At 45.5% G+C, this 19,712-nt stretch overlaps 1 protein-coding gene across 5 annotated transcripts; it reads left to right on the top strand.

Moving 5' to 3' along the window:
* The first annotated feature begins 165 nt into the window (after positions 1 to 165).
* Positions 166 to 19,403, top strand: GGA2 (golgi associated, gamma adaptin ear containing, ARF binding protein 2). Of its 5 annotated transcripts, none has more exons than XM_068909159.1 (17): positions 166 to 278; positions 1,931 to 2,015; positions 2,685 to 2,760; positions 3,237 to 3,335; positions 5,330 to 5,453; positions 7,135 to 7,238; positions 8,411 to 8,491; positions 9,441 to 9,578; positions 10,758 to 10,839; positions 12,907 to 13,023; positions 14,091 to 14,258; positions 14,525 to 14,577; positions 14,847 to 14,998; positions 15,789 to 15,958; positions 16,936 to 17,105; positions 17,795 to 17,905; positions 18,516 to 19,403. In XM_068909159.1, the coding sequence occupies exons 1-17, from the start codon at positions 245 to 247 to the stop codon at positions 18,624 to 18,626; spliced, it is 1,875 nt and encodes a 624-aa protein (XP_068765260.1). In that variant the 5' UTR covers positions 166 to 244; the 3' UTR covers positions 18,627 to 19,403. The 5 variants fall into 5 exon arrangements, with proteins under 5 accessions (XP_068765260.1, XP_068765262.1, XP_068765259.1 ...); XM_068909158.1 differs by lacking the exon at positions 166 to 278 and adding an exon at positions 728 to 1,010; XM_068909160.1 differs by lacking the exon at positions 166 to 278 and adding an exon at positions 739 to 894.
* The last annotated feature ends 309 nt before the right edge of the window (positions 19,404 to 19,712 follow it).

Raw genomic sequence — 19,712 nt, 5'->3', positions numbered from 1 at the left:
CACGTTCACTCATATAGAATAAACGTATTTGTATGTAGATACACCTTTATATACTGATAGGGTTAATATTCGCATAGCTGAGGCGCTGCTGGGAGGGAGCGTGCGCCGCCGCCGGCAGCGCGCCCGGGGCTGCGGGGGCGCCGGGGGGGCCGCGCCGCCGCCGCCCCGCGGGGCGGCCCCGAGGGCGGGCGCAGCACGCAGCGGAGCGGAACGGCGCAGCGGGGAGCGGCGGCAGCCGGCGCCCATGGCCGGGCCGCGGGAGCTGGAGCGGTGGCTCAGTGAGTGCGGGGTCGCGGCGGGGAGCGGGGTCGGTGGGCCAGGACCAGGACCGGGGCTGCACCGTCAGCCCCGCGGTCTGCTCGGAGCGCCGCGCCGCCGCCGGCAGGGCCTCCGGAGCGGGCTGAGCCCCTCGGCTGCCGGGGTCGGGTCCGGCGCCTCGGCCCAAAGGCAGACCGGCCACGTCCGTCCTCAGCCCGGCCAGGCATCCCCGCCGGCTTGGGCCAGGGTCGGTGGCGTCCCCGCGGGTCTAGGTGGAGGTCGACGGTGTCCCCGCGGGTCCAGGTGGAGCTTGGCAGCATCCCTGTGGGTTTGGGCGAGGGTCGTCGTCGTCCCGGCAGGTTTGGGCCAAGGTTGGCAGCTTCGCTGCTCGTTGGCATCCCCTTACCCCAAGGACGACCCTCGAACCTTGGCGCGCGTTTGCTGTGCCGCCGCCTTTGGTCTTGCGTGTGTGCCAAGGCAACGCGCAGGCAAACGACTCCTCCTGCCGCTCGCCGTCAGCTCTGCTGGGAGGAAGTCTGCTCTGGAGGTGAAAAAGAGAGCTGGGGCCATGCCGGCGTCGGCAGCCGCGCTGCTCCCTGCGGATGTGTGGGCGTCGCGGGGCCGCGGCAGCTCCAGGTGCTCCTGGGAGCGCGAGCTGGCCAGGGAAGCGGCTTGGGGTGGAGGAGCTGCTTCTGGGGGCTGCTGGCTGGGCAACCTTCAACCAGCGGGCTGGATAGCAGGGCCTCGCGAAGGTGACTGCTGCTTTGGGCCCTGCTCCTCCACGGGGTGGTGGGCAAGGGGCGATTCCTGACGTTTTGCCCAATTTGGCTGGCGGGTGGAGCTGTGCCCCCTTGTACCAGGTGTGAGTGTGGCTGAGAAACGAGAGCAGCCTGCTCTGAACAAACGGGGCTTTGCCTGCCCTGGAGATGTGTAAGGGGTTGGTGGACCGCTGGGTAAGCAGTATAATAGTGTTCATCTGCTGGTGGTTCAGGGGAGAGTGTCTCCTCTGCAGCGCAAAGGAGCCTGTTCTGAGCTCCGTTTGTGGAACGGAGGCAGCGTGGCCATCGCTATGTGGGTGGCAGGAGGTGCTAACAAATGCCAATGTCACCTTAACCTGCTCCGTCTCTCCTGCTCCCCTTCCACTTGTACTACCCTGCCTCGTGTCTGACCTTGCCCCCCCAGTCCTGGCACAGCTGTTTGCACACTGGTTTGGGGAACTAATCCAGCTAAAAAACGAATGTTTCCCCTGACTGAGCTGTGCAGGCACAGTGGGGGACCAGCCCCGGGGCAGCACAAGAAGCTTAGCCCTGTTGCAGAGCGCTGCGCCATGCCTGTGTCCCAGCACGGCGAGGTGTGTGACCTACCCTGGGAGAGCTGCCCCTCACAGCATTTTAAGTTTCACGTGCTTTGTGCTAAAAGCAACATCACGCCGTTATTGCTTTCAACATCTCAGATGATGCCTGTCTTTGACTCTCTAAGTGTGGACTCAGTGCTGTGCTTTTAAGCAGATATTAGTAATAGCTGTTTCCTGCTTGTCCTGTGTCTCCCATTTGTCTCCTTTAAGCAGCTGATAGCCCGTCTCACGTCTAAGCCGTTTCCTGCCTTGTGCCACTCACTTGTACACCTCTCACACTGAGACTATTTTTCTTTTTTCTTTTTCTGCCTGTGTAAGATAAAGCCACTGACCCAAGTATCCCTGAGGAAAACTGGGAATGCATCCAGCGGTTCTGTGACCAGGTGAACACAGACATAGAAGGGTAAGGTAGACAGACAGTTCTTTGTATTAGCGCTGTGCTGTGTATCTGGTCTGAGCTTATCTCATTGCTGCGTGGGGGAAATGAGATCTGTAAACCGCAGTTTTGTGAAGCCTGGAGAGGAAGCTGGGAGCACTCACAGGTCTCTGTTACTCTTGAAAGTATCTGTACAGGAATGGGTAGATTACATGCAACGAGATGTTTATGACAACTTGGCAAGAGGTTAAACGTATGGGAATAGGCTCCTCTCCTTGCAATCTTAGAGATGGTGGGTTTACCTTCTGTGCATTCACCAGCCTGTTTGTAGAAGTGGGTAATGATTTTAGCTGTGGTGTTTGCAGAGAAGTCCTAAGTGACCTCAGGTACAGCTGTGGCATTAACTATTCTTTTCAGAGGGGTGGTATCTCCACTATGACTTTCCCCACCTTGCAGTTGACAGTCCTGTGCCTTTGAGAAGGAGCAAGAGCTGTGGGGTAGCACGAGCTGCCTGAATTCATGCTGTCTTGTCCCTTGTGTGTCTATACCCCAGGTCAGTCCTGTGCCAGAGGAAAGGTGTCTGTGATGTGGCATGTTGTGAATGTGGCAGTTGCTCTTCTCTGCAGGACAAAATTAACAGCATTTGTTTTTCTTGGGAATCTGTGCATTGTGTGACTTGCTTCTGTTATTCTCCAGCCCATCGCTTGCACCAAGGCTGCTGGCACATAAGATACAGTCACCTCAAGAGATGGAAGCTCTGCATGCTCTAACTGTAAGTGCTTTCATCCACATGCGAAGAGAGACAGTGATAACCTGGAAGTAGTTTGTAGGACGGAGTCTGTGTGTCTACCTCTTCTAACATTTCATTGCATGATGAGTATAGAAACTAGGGTATAACAGAGGAAATACTTGCTATTCTTCCTTCCCATGTAGTTCTGCTGAGGTATTTCAGTGGTCTGCAGCTCTTGGTGTTTTGCCTGTGGTCTGCACACAGGATCAGTGGGTTCAAAAATTATTAGTGATGGGGAGAACAGAGCAATGTAACGCAGAAATGTGCTGCTTAAGAAATTTGGCTGAAGGGAAAACGCACATTCTTGCTGCACAGCTTCCCCAGTATCTTGAGTGTGTGTCTGTGTTGTGCTGCCAGAAAGTTCTTAGATATCTTATCTTAGTAGCAAAGTTTTTTTAAAAAAAACTCCTAAGAATTGTGTGTACGGTTTCTGTTTGATACTAGTTTATTTTCTGCAGGTGCTGGAGACCTGTGTGAATAATTGTGGTGAAAGATTTCACAGTGAAATAGCAAAATTCAGGTTTCTGAATGAACTGATAAAAGTGCTTTCCCCAAAGGTAGGTGGATGTGGTTATGCTGGATATAGACAGTATGACACACTGTTTATTTCAGAAGGTATATGAAAACTTTGAATGAAGCAGAGTAGTTGTTCTGTGCTTCCAAGCGCAAAGGTTGAATGTAAATCTCCCTGCAAATGATGCAATAATTTTTATTTCCCTTTAAGGTTAGCAGGGAAAGGGTGTGGGATAGGGAGGAAATGGAGAAAGCATTGAATAATATCTTGCCACACTCTCTGAAAATGTGAGCGTGAGGAAGGTGTTTTGTGTCTCGTAGGTCACAGCTGCTAACTGACTGAATACAGCAATGTTTACTCTCCTTTCTCTCTACAAATTCTTCCTGTGGAAAGGAAGCTTTTTTCTTTGTTTTTTCCCAGCTCTACTGGGACAGTGAGAGACTCTGGAGGTGCCCGATACTGTTCTTGCTACGCCTTAGCCTGTGGTCCCTTTGCCCCTCTGGTCTGGGAAATGGCAGAGGATAGAGATGACAGGAGCAGCTCAGGGCCTCTCCCATGTTTTCTTACGATCTGTCCTCAGACTCTTGCACTCAGGCTACTATTCTTGTTGCTCGCTTATGCCAAAAGCTAGCCTGAGTTTGGGTCCTGTTCCTTGGGCAGGTTCAGATTAAATAGGGGTAGTGCGGACTGGGCTTCAGCAGCACTCGTATAGCACTTGCTCCACGATCATGTGATAAGAGTTGTGCATTTGCGCAGCACCCTTTGGAGTTCTGTTGAGAGTGTCTTAGCAGTCAGATAGTGGGCTCTGGGCCCCCAGTGTGCGTGCCCCGGGAGTTACAGCACTGAGTGAAAAGTGAGGTTGGAAAGGATCTCCTGTAGCTGACATGGAAACTGCAAAGACCCTTCCTGCTGCTCTACTTCCCCAGCTTGGAATACATTCATTCCTGCTCCCTGCTGTGGAGCGCTTTGCCCCCCGAGTGTAATCTCTGCCTCCTGAGAAGAGAAGCAATGAGCAGAAACGGGAACTTAACTTTTCAAACTGAAGTGAGCTGCGAGTTCAGAGTGAATGCCCTATGGTGCTCTGATAGCTTCTTTAATGACGAGAAACGGACTCCTATTGTATCAGGCACTGCATGATCTTCACACCTCACTCTTTGCATCAAATAGCAGAGCTGGGAGTTTTTAAAATACCCTTCTAGGAGTTCAGTAATCTATTTCCTTTTTAGTGGGTATGGTACACGTTTACCATTTGTAAAGGCTTCATTTCCCATTATGTTATGTCAGCTCAATGGCAGAGGAGCTTCAATGATTTCGGGGAAATGAAGCCAAACAGTAAAACTCTTCTCTTGATCCCAGGTTTGGGATAGGTATTTCAGTGAAATAACAATGTTTAAAGAGGGTATTACTGTGGAGAGTTTTGCTTCCTATTTTGACAGAACGGGTGTTATATGAGTTTAAAATGCGTAGTGATTTTGAATTTCATGTGTGATTTTTATCACTATTCCAGATATTTTTATAATATATTAAAGTGGGTGCTCATAGGCAATAATGAGATCAGAGAAACTATTTAGATGCTGAAAAAAGAGAATTACTTTCACTTCTAGGTTTGTTCAGTTTTCATTTGCCTGAATATGGCTGAGGACATTGTGCCGTTTGCAATGCAAACGGTTAAAAGGAATGTTTAAAGTCAAGCACGGAACTATTTTCACTGAAATAAAAAAAAAAAACCTACTCTTGGTTTCAGTTTCAAATAATAACTGAACAGGGAAGCTTTGAAATGGTTTCATTTTGATTGTCATATTATAATGCCTATGTAATTGTCATACACTTATAGCATTTGCCTTATTTACAGCTGCAGCTATACCACACTATTTCATCTACTGCAGAATAAGGCAGCTGACAGCGCTGTGAATAATGTGTTAAGAATCCATTTCTACATGATCTCTGCGTGTAAACAACTTGGCTCTAGACCTGTATGTCGTATCTGGCACTGTTTGGTTATGAACTTTTTTGCTTTTTTAAATTTTTTCTTTTCAGTACCATGGAGCCTGGTCGTCAGAAAAAGTCAAGTCAAGAGTCACAGAAATAATATTCAGTTGGACAGTTTGGTTTCCTCAGGAAGTTAAAATCCGGGATGCTTATCAGATGCTGAAGAAACAAGGTTTAGTTCTGTTATTTCAGTTTCCTTTTTAGCCTTCAAAGTCACGTGGTTTCAGACCACAGATCTCTCTCCTCTTTACTTTTGTGACTCAGCCTTTTCCATAAAATATTATGTGTAAAGGAGGAAGAACAAAGGGCACACTTACAAGGCTGTTTGGGTACTTAAGGATGCACATAAGTGTTTAAAGAGATTTACTGAAGAACAGTCCTATTGAGTCAAAGATCAATCTAATCTTGTGGCCTCTGTTCACACAGGACCCACCACTGTTGCTTAGGGAAAAATTACAGGATAAATTCAGAGTGATCTTTGCCCTGGAGTACTCTCCTAGACTTATCAGGTATGGGTTTAGAGAGATCCTGTGTCAGATTTCTCATCCATACTATCATATTTAATAGTCTTCAATGGTATTTTCATCCATAAGTTTGTCCAATCCCTTCTTGGTATCCCATGAAATAAATTTCATAACTTAAGAAAATGGCATAATACTTTCCATGGAAGTTCAGGGGAATTAGACACCTTGTTTAGATGCTTCCTACTAGGTTGGCTGTGTGCTTCCTTAAGCATCTAAGTGGCTTTGCAAGTCTTCCCCTAAACCCTGCTCTAGAAAGCTTTCTCACCATGATTGCAGTTCCTCTGTGCAGCTGTTGACTGCAGGCTGGGCCATTGCTGTGACACCAGGCACCCGTTGTGTGCTGAGCAGGGCACAGGATTGCTGGCGCTGTGGTGCTGAACGCTTGGTGCGGTAGGCCTGCTGCTGCAGATGCTGTCTGGAGAGTGTGCTGATCCATGAACTTGCTAGACTTTGGGAAAGGCCAGGAACTGGGATGGCTAGAGCAGAACATGCTGCTGCTGGCTATTTAGTAGAGATACTAGGAGGAATGCAAGGAGGGGCTGCAAGATCGCGTAGTGATATAGCAGTTTCTGCTCTTGTGTGGCTGTGAAGAGTGAGGCATGTGAAACGTCTGCTGAGACCAGAGGAATCATGACCTGCCTGGGAGGTGGCAGCCAGAGTATCTTACAGCTGACAGTGCCGGCAGCCAAGAGATCACAGTGGAGGACTCGCTGAGGGTAGCTCAGACTCTGGCCCAAGACACAAGGACAATGCGTCAGTCAGGTGACTGGACAGCCCAGGTCTGATTAATCGGGAGGCTCCTGCTGAGTCAGCCAGGGTCACGCTGTGGTCTTGCATGTGACTGCCTGCTGTTTGCAGCCCCTGGTGCAATCCACCTAAGTGCAGAGAGAGCCTGCAGGTATGCAAGAGGGGGAGAATGTCACAGAATCACTGTTGACATTAAGGGTTCCTTTGCTTGGTTGTGTTAGTTTGTTGCCCTACGTTTTATGGCCGTGCTGATTGGGACAATCATACATGCTTGGAGATAAATACTGATGTGTTCCCAGTGCTCTCTCTATGAGGGGATTCTAGAAATTCACCCAAGGGAACTCAACATGTCCTTATTTTATTTTCTGCCCTGAAAATTTCATTTGGCCTTTGCTTAATTCGCGGAAGAGAGGAAAGTCTTTTTGTCTGGGCTGTGTGCTCAGGCAACTCTTTGCTTCTGCATCTCATTTTGTAAAATTTTGGGGGGAAGCGAAAGGAAGAAGTGCAAAATCCAATGCACTATTGAGCACTGGTGTTTTAACAGCTCAGGCATTGCTGAACAAATGTTATTACCCATTCCAGGGATTGTAAAAGAAGACCCCAAATTGCCAGAAGACAAAATTTTACCTCCCCCTTCTCCGAGACCTCAGAATTCTATTTTTGACACAGATGAAGAGAAATCAAAGGTAAACCTTAAGTTTTTCATGTCTTGCTCCCCCTCTGATTTTTACTGTTGAGAAAGTACACTCAGTCATACATTGAAGTTTTTTGCTGTTTCAGACCGAATATATTCAGAATAATGCTAATACTGCTTGCTGTACAAGGTCTAGTTATTAGAATCCCTTGAGAATTCTTTGATGCTTTGTCAGAAAAATTTTGCTTAGTCAGAAGTGAAATTTTGGCAGAAATAGATCTATTTCTCTAAAACGTTCCAGAGGGAAGGTTTCTCTAGTCCCAGCAGAAGTACTGGAGAGACAGAGAGTTCCTATTCCCAAATAGCCTGTTAGTTAGAATATGCATATGGAATGCCGGGGTTCAGGTCATTCTCTGCCTCTTTCTCACATTCCTAGTAGCAATAGTTTGGGCTGTTCCGGAAAGGGTTTGTTTTAGTCTCACCTTTTGAGCTGCTTTTTTTGTATAAGTAAATCCATGTTTGTTACAGGGGCTTGAGCTTGCATCTCCTGTATCCCAAATTAATGCCTTAACTACTGGGTTATTGAGGGCTTTTGCCTCTGGCCCAGTATATGTGTATTCATTATTCATGGAGGACAGACCGGGAGGGAGGGAGAGAGAAAGACCAGTAGTACAGTCTGAGCCTGTGTTCAGGGCATTCTTAGGAGCCCCCATGGTTCAAGAACTTGCTCAGGTTCCTACAGCTCGTCTTTTACTTTTTGTGTGAAACTGCAGGAAGTTTCAGATTTGTCCTATGTTAGAATGGTAACATTTTGAAGTCTTACAAGTAAATAGTCAACGTGAGCAAGTACTGAGGAACCAGAGGACTTTGGTTATTCTACTCTTAACAATGGGGAAATGCAAAGGGTTAAGGATCCCTTCCACAAAGAGAGAATCTCTGTTAGATCCAGGTTTGTTTTTGCTCCGAGCCTAACCTGTAGTTATTACCTGTTTTGCTCATGCACCTTGACTTTTGTTCTGCTGCCGTTGTGTGCAGGCAGCTGCAGGAGGCAGCAATATAATCTCGATTAAATCATGAGACATGAGCCCACATATTCCTAGGATTATAGAAACTATTGTGGCCGTGGGTGTCTTTGAATATCTTCTCTTAAGTGATGTGTGTCTGTAGTATGGTGCCTAGGGAATGTTGTTCTGTAATTGCTCTCTAATGCTCTCCGTTCAACAGCTCTTAGCAAGACTTTTAAAGAGCAACCATTCTGAAGACCTGCAGGCTGCCAACCGCCTCATCAAGAGCATGATTAAAGAGGTAGGCACCAGGAAGAGCTGACAGCTCCTTGGGGCAGAAGCTTTGTTCACAGCAGGGGAGGAGGGGAGGTGACTTCACAGTTCAATTTTTGACAGTGGGCCCGCTATGTATGATCTTCATAATGTCTGCCACCATATTGGTATTAAAGGGAATACCAACAGGTTGGTCATGGGAACCTGGCTGTGAAGTCAGGTGAACAGTTTAAATGCCCCAGAGGAGAGGCCATTTTCAGTATTTGTTATTCCAGGGTCACAGTTGAAGGACTGTCTTAGTTTGTGTTTCCCGAAAATATACTGTTGTCAGGAGAAGGGAGTATTTATACCCAGGAGCCTGTATGGTGGGACATTTTTACTCTTTAAGAGATTCTGGCAGTAGTGTTGCATTAGTGATAAACCCCCTGTCAGGAAGTTTCCAAAAATAAACTCAGTTCTCAGGTGGAAAAGCCACATCTGTACAGAACTCTTCCTTTTTGCAAGCACTGGGTGTGTTTGCATCAAGTGTTTCTATTTTTATTTTCCATCTGAAAGGGCACCCTGCTTCACTGCGCAAATAGGAGATTTGGTCTGGTTTAACAAAATCCCTGCAGTCATTTTGATACTTTTTGGGACAGTGTCCTGTATAGCAGAAGTCACCAGCTCCTAACTCTAATTCCGAAGACTTGCTTGTGGCTTTGCTGAAATTAATTCCTTATGCCCACTCTGATCAGCATGCTTGGGAAAGCGCAGGAGGTGTTCTGTCTTGACCCTTGACGTTTAAGTGTGGCCCAGCCCTAATACTGGAGGTCTTCATGGAGTGAGTTTTCACTTGCCCTGCCTTGTGCCATCTTGTATCTGCAGTGACATATTAATAGGAAGCAACCCCCCAACAAGTGTGACTGAGTGACACAGCCAAGCACGTGCAATGGTGGTACTAGCCAAATCATCTGCTTTTATTTTATTTTGCATCAAAGGAACAAGAAAAGTCAGCTAAGGTTTCCAGAAGAGTGAATACAATCAGTGAGGTTTCTGAGAATGTTAAACTCATGGATGAATTACTGGACAACTACAAGAGACAAGAATTATCCAAATCTGACTGTGACACTCTACAGGTGAATGTTCCTTTTTCCTGCACAAGAAAGTCTTTTGGCTGACTATAACTGGGAGAGCCCAGGGCAGCAAGGTTCAAAGAGTAGCAAGGTGCGCTCAGCTTCTGCATGGGCAAGAGCATTAGGGGACAGCAGAAATAGCTTCCAGCAACCTGGATGAATAATAGCGCCTCCCATCAGGCCAATGGAAGTGGAAATGGAGCTGTCTCCTGCTGTGTCAGTTTGGTTTTATCTTGTTGTGTGAGTTTGAGTTTCTCTCCAGATGAGCTGCTGCTCTTGTGGTATCCTATGGGGAAATGGATCCTCTTCCAATAGTGGAGTAACACAAGGAAATTCCATTTAGCCCAGTCTTGGTTAGATGGCTGTGATATGATCTGATCAGAGAACCTCAAAAGCTGTGGGTTCTTCAGCTCCTTCTATGATTTCTGAGATTCCCCTTTTTCTGCCCAGAGTTCACTGGTCTGTTTCTGTATAAAGGTATTACTAAATTAAGGAAACATTTGATAGCTAATGGAACTGTCAGATTAGCTTTATGGTCTCCAAATACCTGAAACTCCACTAGGATACCCACCATGTTTTCAAATTAGAAAGCTGCAGGCAACTGAATTTATTGTAGGTAAGAACTTCTTCTGTGGCTGTGTGTGACTTGCCGTATACAGCAGAGTTTGGAGTTAGCTTCCTTTGGGAGGGCTGGGGCTGTGGGAGGTAGAAGACACTATACTTACAGATGGGAAAAAAAGTGGCTGCCTCCATGCTGCCTCACTTTCTAAAATTTTGAGAAGGGAACAATAGAGGACTTGGGTTCTCTGTGTTAGCTGAAATTGGTGGTTGTGACGCTTGCTTCTGAGTCCTGTGATTGATCCATTCACTCCTGGATACATCTTCTTTTAAAGTAAGTAATTTTATACTGGTCTATCTTACACCTGTATGCATAGAGAGGATATGATTGCTGGGGAGGTAATAGCAAAACCTCTTTGTCCCAGTGGCTGTACTTCCAGTTCACTGTGGATTTTAACAGTGCAATAACATGCAGCGTTGGCAGTCCCTGTCCAGACCTGAGCAGAAAGTGCACCTTGCTATTCTAGGGGCAGCATCACTTACAGGTGGTCACATAGGCTGAGAAAAGCATTCAGAGTATCTAGGATCTCTTGAGCAAGTGACATGAAACGTTTTCTTCCATAGAATCTGTTTGAACGCTGTGAGAAGCTCAGGCCGCTGCTCTTTCGCCTTGCCAGTGAGACAGTTGATGACGATGAGGCTTTAGGTAATGTTTAACAAAATATGGTACTAAAACTCCCTTTGGTCTCTGCTGTCCAAATCCTGAGCCAACACCGTGCTTGGGTTTCTTTGTAGTTAAGTTCCTCTATCTTTGTTTTGAGAGGTGGGGTATTCCCTTTCTCTGAGGATAGGAATGCTTAGGCATTTGGTACTGTTGTGGCAAAGCTTCCCACTTTCACTTTTAAACCATGCCCGTGGAAAGTTGCGTAAGAATCCTCTCACCTCTCCCCAAAGAAGCTGTTAATTTTCACTTGTGGTCCGAAGTTAAACAATGAATCCAATTTCTTCCAGCTGAGGTTGTTTCAGAGTTTGTGTAGTTCTAGCATTTGGAGAACTGAAGTCTTTTGGAGTATTTTCTCTAGAGATATTGAAGTTTTCCCATCACATAAACACAGAAGAGAGAACAACCTCTAGAATGTTTTGATTTTTGTAGATATTATAATGAGAAGGGCCATGAGCAGAACATGTGCGTTCCACAGTTGTAAAATTTAGCCCTTCCCAGAGGACTGCATTTCACAATTTTGTCTGTCTGTCTTGAAAACATGACTGAAGCGTAAAGTTCACTGCCATGATGCCTTGCTGAAAATGCAGTCGTCTTGAACAGCAGTCATGAGAACGAAGCTCTTGTGCCCCAAACATTTCATTCACACCCATGAATGCCAGGGTTCTTCAGTTGTACAGTGTTAGAATATAGGCTCAAGTACACTCATAAAACTTGCACCGAACAACAAAGTGCATAAGAGATGGCAGGGACTGTAAGTACTTTGGAGGTAGGATCAGATTTCAGTGATCTTGACGAATTAGAAAGAGGCCTGAAATCAGCAAGTATGTTCAAAATGCTGCACTTCAGAATCACAGAATGAAAAACATAAATGCAAAATGGGGATGCTGAGTAGGGAGCAGCGCAGAAGGAAAGGATCTGAAGGCTATGTGGTTCATCATATTAAGTGCAAGTCAGTGATGTGGCAAAAAGCAAAATTTGTGGGTGAGGTAAAGGTGCTGCCTTTGTTCCTTAACCAGTAGTTTCCTTCTTGCTCACGGTATAGGCATGTGGCAGCTTCCCTCCCAGGGTGGAGACGTGTGTGTTCGGTCTACAGGCATCTCTCACTAGACCATCCATTTAGCAGTTCCTCTTAGCACCAAGGTTTTGGGGCAGCAGGGATGATGGATTGGGGAGGGTGTAATTTTTTTTTTTTTTTAAGTCTTTGTTTGTGTGCTTCCTCCCCTCCTTTCCCTCCTGCTTTTTTGTACTGCAGCTCAGTCCTTTTCTGTGTGTTTCTTGGTTGTCGCCCAAGTTAACTTCTTTCTTCCCAGTCCTCCTTGATTTCGAACCTCAGCACAGAAAGATTAACAGGAAAATGATTTGTAAGACATGGGTGATGGTCCTGCTGTACTCAGCACTAGTAAGGTCTCTAGAGGAATACTGTGCCTAGTTTGGATACCACATTCCAGTATGAACAAAATCCACAAGAGCATAACAAGAATGGCAGGAGCTTTGGACTATGTTGCTTATGTGGAGGGGCAAAAATGATAAAAATATGTTTAGTCTAGAAAACAAAAGTCTGGTAATTACATGTTAATGGATGTCTCTTATGATAAAATTGGATGCTGATTTGTTTTTCTCCAAAACCACTGTGGCGAGGACAGGTAGAAATGGGCTTAATTTTCAGGAAAAAAAAAAAAAAAGTAATTGATCCAGAGAAAAATTTTTGACTACTTTGATGAAATATTTCTTTTTTGGATGTGTATTGAACAGACATGTGCATTGTATAAGAAAAGGCTGTCAAAGTATGGCTTGAATCTTGAATTTTATTTATTTGAATTTTGAATTATACTGTCTGTGGGTCTGAATGAAAAATCACAGTGCTCAATCTGAGAGCGCTGTTATTAAATAGAATCTAGACAGTATCTTAAGCCAGATTACCTCACTGGACTTTGCTCTAGGCAAGTTCTTAGATGCGGTCCGGCTTTCTCACGAGCAGTTTGGAGAGTGCCATGGAACTGACAAGTCATGTTAGAACATTAATATTTTGTTTCTTATCTTGTCTTCCAGCTGAGATACTGCAGGCCAACGACAAGCTCACTCAGGCACTCGGACAGTACAAGCAGATTTCAGCCAGCCATGAAGACAATGGTGGAGGTTCAGCAACCAGCTCCACTGGTGCACCAGGTAAAGAGAATCCTGCAGCATTCCATGTCAGCTTTGCTTCTGTATATCATGTCTGAATAGATCTCAGGAGGGAAGTGGTTTTCAGAGACTGAATGTGGAAAAAATCCTAAAACAAACAGGAAAATATATTTGGGCCTTGACGTCTTTGAGCATGGGAGGCTGCTAGCATAGAAGGAGTTCTGGGAAAGGGAACAGATCTTTACTTCCCTTGTACCTGTTGAGGTAGGTACGTCTCTGTTCTCTTCTGCAGATTTGTTTTATGTAAGTACAGTCTAGTTTGTACCTTTTTCATTGCTCTCTTAGAAAAGATATCTAATAAGAAATTCCAGATTGGAAAAAATCCATGGTAACTATAGAGTAAAGAAAGGAAGGCATCACCAAATCCAAAGGTGGAACTTGAACACCTTTCCCTCTTGAGTCTTTCAAGAAAATCTGGGAAAATGGGACTTGATACTCTTGATATCTGAAAGATATGAAACAAGGAGGAAACTTCCAGGTATTTCTATTCCTCAAAAAAAAAGCAAGAAAGAGAACCAACGTAAGAGAGAACACAGTTCTTCAAAGACTGGTACAGGACAAGTCTTTCTGTAGAGTAGTGCCAGGGTTTGTTGTTCACCTTCTCAGCCCTGCGAGGTGCAGTGCTGACTTGTTATCCCCGCATTCTCTTTCACAGGAATGTTACAGGTTAATACAGGTTTCATATGTGGCTCTTGAGAAGAGCTTTGCTTTATCTGCCTAGCCAGCCTGGTCTCAGGTGAAAGAAGGATAATCTTAGTCACATTTCAGCCACATTCAAAATGCAGCTTTGAAACATGTTTCACAACTTTGCTTTGATAAAGCTGACGAGCTGTGGTGGAGAAAAAGAGGTGATTTCCTTCAGTTTAACTAACGGGTTCCACAGTTTGAGATTTTATCAGGGGTTCTGTAACCATCATTTTCTTTTGCATATGTTGACTGAAAATATTCCTGAAATTCTTGATCTGTAAGTCCTTTAGGGCATGCCTGAACCCACACCTAAACTTCCCTTGCAGGGCTAATCTCTTTAACTCTTTCTTCTATTTCCAAAGCATGTCAGACACCCCCAAGACGGATGAAGAGCTATACACTGATTGACTTCTCAGAACTGGAGGCAACATCCCAGTCTCCCACAGACCAATTTGCAAAGCTAATCCCTGCCTCCCGGCACAGCAGCACAGTCTCTACCTGTCTGCTTGATGAGGACTTAACGTCACTAGGTTTGTATATGCAGCTCAGTACAGCGTTATCCTTGTTACCAGCATTCATAATATTTAATGAAGATAGAAGAACTGTGATTTTAATGTTGGTTCTAAGAGAAGGCAAAACCTTTTAGCTAAGGGAAGTGTCAGAAGTTTTCAGGAATCTCTTTTCTTTAATGGTGTTAGACTGCAGTCTAACTGCTATTAGATACCATAGGAAGAACATGGTTAATGGAAAACTCTTGCCTTCTGTAATTGGTCTGTGCTTTTGGTATTTTTCTTAGATTCCAACTCTCCCATTGTACAGAAACCACTACATGATTTTGGCTTAGCAGAGGTGAGTAATCCTCATGTACTTTAGTCCCTGTGGTACAAAGGACAAGCACTAGATCAAGTTCTTGATTTTTCTAGCTTTCACTGGCTGTCTTGTGTTCTGCCACTCTATTCTGAAGGGAAACTGGAATTCTCCTGCTTTGCGGTGAAATTCTGATGCAGTTTGCCACCAAATTAGTCATATTTATTCCTACTTCAGGGTTCTTTTCAGTGGGACAGGTCTGATTTTTGCTGATGTTACATAGCATGAACTAGAAGTGCCTTATTTTTCAGGCTGATGTAAACAATGGATATAGTGAAATTGTAAGTGCCGTGCAAACATTGGGACTGAAGGAGAGCTGGGAAGACAGCTGTTCAGAGAAGAATGAATTTCAGGGCCTGGCTGAGCAGCTGTCTCCACCTTCTAGGACGAAGACATTATCCTTGTAAGCAAGCTCTATGCGATACCGTCTGACTTTGGAGCTTAGGAATACTCTCTTATAGCAGTGAAGCTTAGGAAAATCTTTAAATACGACTGGTTAATGAAGGCAAGCTATCCATGCACACATCAGCTCTTAAGCAGCAATTATGCACCTGTTAATTCTGACTGCGTAATTGCACACAAGGACCTTCCAGGGGTCAGAAACTTGGGGGAACAATTCCTGTGGATTAGTAACAAGGTGTTATTGAGCTAAAGAAACAAAACTTTACAGGCAGATCTTTTTATAATAATCTGTGACTCAAAAAATGCTTTGACCAGCTTTCTTCAGCCTTTGACAAAATGGTTTCCAAGGCATTCAGTTAATAGGGGATCACCCAAATTAGTCATCCACAGAGCTTCAGAACAGGTGAACCATTACAAGAAGCTTATCCAGCCTGCCATAATGTAGGCCAAGAAACTTTACTGGAGATTCTTAGCCTCTTGCATCATCTTTGAGCTAGAACATATTTTAATCTCACTGACTAGAGCTCCAGAGAGGCTGCATACGGGGAGAGTAGACTTCCAAAGCCCTGAAAACCAAAGTCCACCTTAATGAAAGCTGAAACATCGGCTTCTTCCATATACGACAGGAGCCATTTTCAAATTTCACAAGAACACGTAAAATTTAAACTTGTACTTTCTTTATACCTAAAAGGGATGAGGGATTAGGAATGCAAAATGGACACAGCAGAGGATGGTATATACCATATAGTCTCCCCAGTTAATATAAGCTTTCTACATGCTTTTCTTTCCAGGGATTTATCACCAGTGAAATTGCCCTTTCCAGATCTTCCAAATAGCTCAGTGGCAGAAACCTCATTCTCCAGCCTAGGCTACCAGCTGAAGCCTGCTGCCTCTTTGCATCCAGCCTCCCATGATGCTTCTCTAGCAAACCTTTTTGTCCCTTTAATTTCAATTACACCGAGTAAGTGCAATGATTTTTGTGTCCCAGCCCTGCTTAATAGAGCTCTTCTGTGACTTTGCAGGGGAGCAAGCCAAGGTAGCTTCATGCTTTGGGGGTGAGTTGGACAAAAATAATGACTATTCTGTGAAGTACTTTTTGCATCTGAGAATTTCAGCACGTGTTAGGAATCATGCTGTGGAAACGTCCTTGTCCTCACTACTCAATAGTCAGCAGTTTCCTGCCCTGGCTAAAGTCTGTAGTGGGCTTCTGAACTGTTTGGCCGTAGCACCTTTATTGAAGTTTCAAGCAGCTCTTCTCCAGGTCCTTAAAAAATATCTGTGGGTGGGAGTTGTCTCACTCCCTAAGGCAGAGCTGTTCTTTCCCCCTCTGCTTTTGGATTTAATACTGTGTGGCCAGCCCTGTGTCCACTTGCAGAGTATTGCCCTGGATACGTAGCACCACAGCGTCCCATAGCAGGGTGTGTCCTATTAAAGGAGGCCTGCAAAGCCTTGGCCGTTGTTACTCTTAGAAGAGAAGAACAGGTGCAAAGACATTCTGACTTCACTGGCCTCTGACTTCCATCTCTGAAGTGAAGAATTTAGCAGATTTTGGAAAGGCTGGATGGTGATAATTAGGTGTAGATTCACCAGGTAACGGCGATAAGGGGCTAAGTCTTGCATGTGCTGCAGAGTTATACTTTGCCTTTCCCATTCTATATTTAGTAGATCCCTACCTGACATCCCTAATTGACTGTTAAAATCTAAACTGCTAGTCTTCCCACCTCTGTCCCCATTCAGTTCCCTTCTCTGCCTTAGAGGAAAAATGTAAATCACAGACAAGTGTGTGTATGCTGCTTGGCCTATGAGTTTGCTGGAGAAAGTAAAAGTTTGTATGAGTGTTTCGTTTTTGCTGTTTCTTTATCCTGTCTCCACTGATCTGTCTCAGAAGGGAGGGGCAATTCCAGGCTTTGTGCCTTACCCTCCTTTTGTCTCCGGCAGGCAGTATCTGTCCGCTTACTGTGTATGATCAAAATGGTTTCAAGGCTATGCTCCACTTCTCCAGAGACCCAGCTCCTGGCCGACCAGATGTGCTAGTGATGGTTCTTTCCATGCTGAGCACATCAGCTCAACCAATTAAGGACATAGCGTTCCAGGCTGCAGTCCCAAAGGTGAGAAGCCTGTGATGAGTAAAAGAGAGTGGGACTACTCAGAAATGTCCTAAGAAGGTTTGCTATTTCTTGCCTAGTATTTGCCTTGCTTATTGGAAGTTGCCTGGCTCATTTCCTCTGAACTGTGAACCAGTTGTATGCCGGTGCCTATGGCCCAGGTGCCTGTTTCAAAGTATAGCTCTGGTCTTGAGAGGAGAGCGCTAAACAAGGCTCCAGACACTCTATTTTATTTTTTTAGAGTGTGTAAAGCCTCTGTGTGTGCAGTGTGCAGTTGTCTATTTAGGAATATCTACCTTTAGATGTAGGCTATGGAAAGGCATGCATTTCACTAAACCTTATGCAGAGCTGATTTAAGGAGCCATTGATGGAGCTGCATGTGACCATTTGTCTTAACCGTATATACTAGTAGCAAGGACCCAAATGTAGAAGCAGGATTTTTCTGGAATCCCTTTGCTTTTTGGAGAAAATTAGAGTGATTTTTTTCATCCACACATGAAGGGTATTTTCAATAGAGGGGAAAAGATAGCTCCTTGGCTGTTCCTTTTAGCACTTACCTGCACTCAGGGTATGCTAGTCTCACTGTAAATGAGAAAATCTGCCTACCATGTCTTTAAACTGTGTGGTTTGGTAGTGCCCCCAGCCCTTTTTCAGTGTGGACCAAAATGTGTTCCCTTTGTTTTTTCTTTCAGACTATGAAAATAAAGTTACAACCAGCATCTGGTTCTGAGCTTCCTGCCTTCAGCCCTTTCCTTCCTCCAGCAGTGATATCCCAGGTCCTGTTGCTAGCCAACCCACACAAAGTATGTGTCAGTGATTCTGCTCGTGGATCACTTTGAATGTGACTGTAATGGGTGGGGTATTTGTATGAAAGATGGGGAAGGTATTATTAGTGGGGAGATGCAGGGGAGAGACAAAGCAGTCTGGGCTGTGCTGGGAAGAGACGTTTTCCCCACTGAAACAGCTTTTCAAAGCTATAATCTGAAGGATGAATGGCACTTGCTGCAAAGCTTTACGCTGTTCTGCCTCGGTCTGCCTGCGGTAATAGCAGCTGGCAGAGACTGTGCAGATGCCTGCAGCTAGTGGAATGCGAGGCCACCCAAGGCACAAGCCATGTGTGGCAGTTCTGTTGCATTGATGAATAGTTACAGAAGATGGATATAAGGAATCCTCTGCTACTGAGGAGGCTGGCCAGGCCTGGGTTTCCAAGCATGCGCGTGTGGTTTGCACAATAGTCTTCCAGTTGCTCCTCTTGTGTAATGAAGATCCAAGCCCTGTCCCATGCAGAGCTTCTGTATGGTTGAAGAATCACCCTTTCTGAGGGTGATTCACTGCAGCAAAGCTGTGAAGGATGAGAGGGAGAGACCCAGGAATCTGCAACATGACATGCTCCTCTGTTTCTTTTTCTCATAGGATCCCATTCGACTAAGGTACAAACTAATGTTTGTGCAAGGTGTGAAGCCCTTCATTGAAATGGGAGAGGTGACTGGCTTCCCAGAAGCAGAGCTCTGGGGCAGAAGCTGAACTTCATCAGCCTTGGACATTGCCATATTGCCTTAGCAGTGGATGGGGAGTGCAGGGGGCAGGCACTGTGTGCCAGGAATGCCAGCCTGGGCTCAGTAATGGCTCCTTTCCTCAGGATCTGTTGTCTCCTTCTTGCTCTTGGTTTCTTTGCACATGTCTGGCAGGAGGAGTGTAAAGTGGCTGCTTCTGCTCTGGCATTTTTATATAGCTGACCCTGCTTTACAGGAGATAGTGTTCTGTAGAGCCCTGCAGTGTGGGAGCCTGGTTGCTTCTTTCATACACGTGTTTCCTTCAAGTGTTTCCTGCTGCTTTCTGGGCCAGTTTTCCCTCTTTCACTTTACATTTTTTTTCTGAGTGAAAAAAAATGCTTTTTGCAGATTGCTTAGTGCCAGGAAAGATTCCCTGCCAGGGATCTACCTGCTCTGTTTTCATGTGTCTGTATGCTAACGTGCAGGCGAGAACATAAGAAATGGTGAGACTGGGCTATGCGGACTCTGGTAGATGTGTTTTATATGGCCAGATACAAAATAGATGAATAAGTACTTGGAGGGCTTTGGGGCCAATCCATGAGACAAACCTGCCAAGCATCACCAACTTCTGTGTCCCTAGGTCCTAGTTCCAAAACTGCTCTTGCCATGGCTTCTTTCTCTGGGCCTTCTCAGCTTGCAAAATGTTTCTGGGGGCAGCCAGGGGATTTCTCCTCAACAAACCCACCTGTTTTACATGAGCTCAACTGGTTTCATGACTGCATAAAACCAAAGCTGTTCTGAGATCTTATTCACTATTGGTGTTTTGTTTGGAAATTCAAGGGACTTTTAACAATTGGGGGCGGGGGTGAAGGGGGGAAGTTAAGAATTGATTTATTATGTTGGCTGGATAATGTTGACCAAGCGTCCCCTACCGATTAAGAAGGGCAAATGTTTTGTGATGCATAGCAGGCTAGTCACGTCCCAAACTGCCCTGTTCTCTGGGTATAGCGAGCTCCCTCACGGCGTGGGAGTTTATTCTTCACGACTCCGGTCTTTGGGTGCGATAGCTGATGGTAGCAGCTGTTTGTTCGGTTTGCCCGGGGTCAGGGTTGCCACC

The sequence above is a fragment of the Struthio camelus genome, chromosome 15 (genome assembly GCF_040807025.1).
Source record: "Struthio camelus isolate bStrCam1 chromosome 15, bStrCam1.hap1, whole genome shotgun sequence".
In the NCBI taxonomy this organism is placed as follows: Eukaryota; Metazoa; Chordata; class Aves; order Struthioniformes; family Struthionidae; genus Struthio; species Struthio camelus.
Note: the sequence above shows the minus strand (reverse complement) of the source record. Positions and strands in the feature narration are given on the sequence as shown.

Excerpts from the sequence above, each read along its gene's own strand:
- GGA2 (XM_068909158.1), top strand. The coding sequence starts at position 827 with ATGCCGGCGTCGGCAGCCGCGCTGCTCCCTGCGGATGTGTGGGCGTCG. Across the intron at positions 7,239-8,410 it reads CAGATGAAGAGAAATCAAAG|CTCTTAGCAAGACTTTTAAA; the intron begins GTAAACCTTAAG and ends TCCGTTCAACAG. Across the intron at positions 17,106-17,794 it reads TCCAGGCTGCAGTCCCAAAG|ACTATGAAAATAAAGTTACA; the intron begins GTGAGAAGCCTG and ends TTTTTCTTTCAG.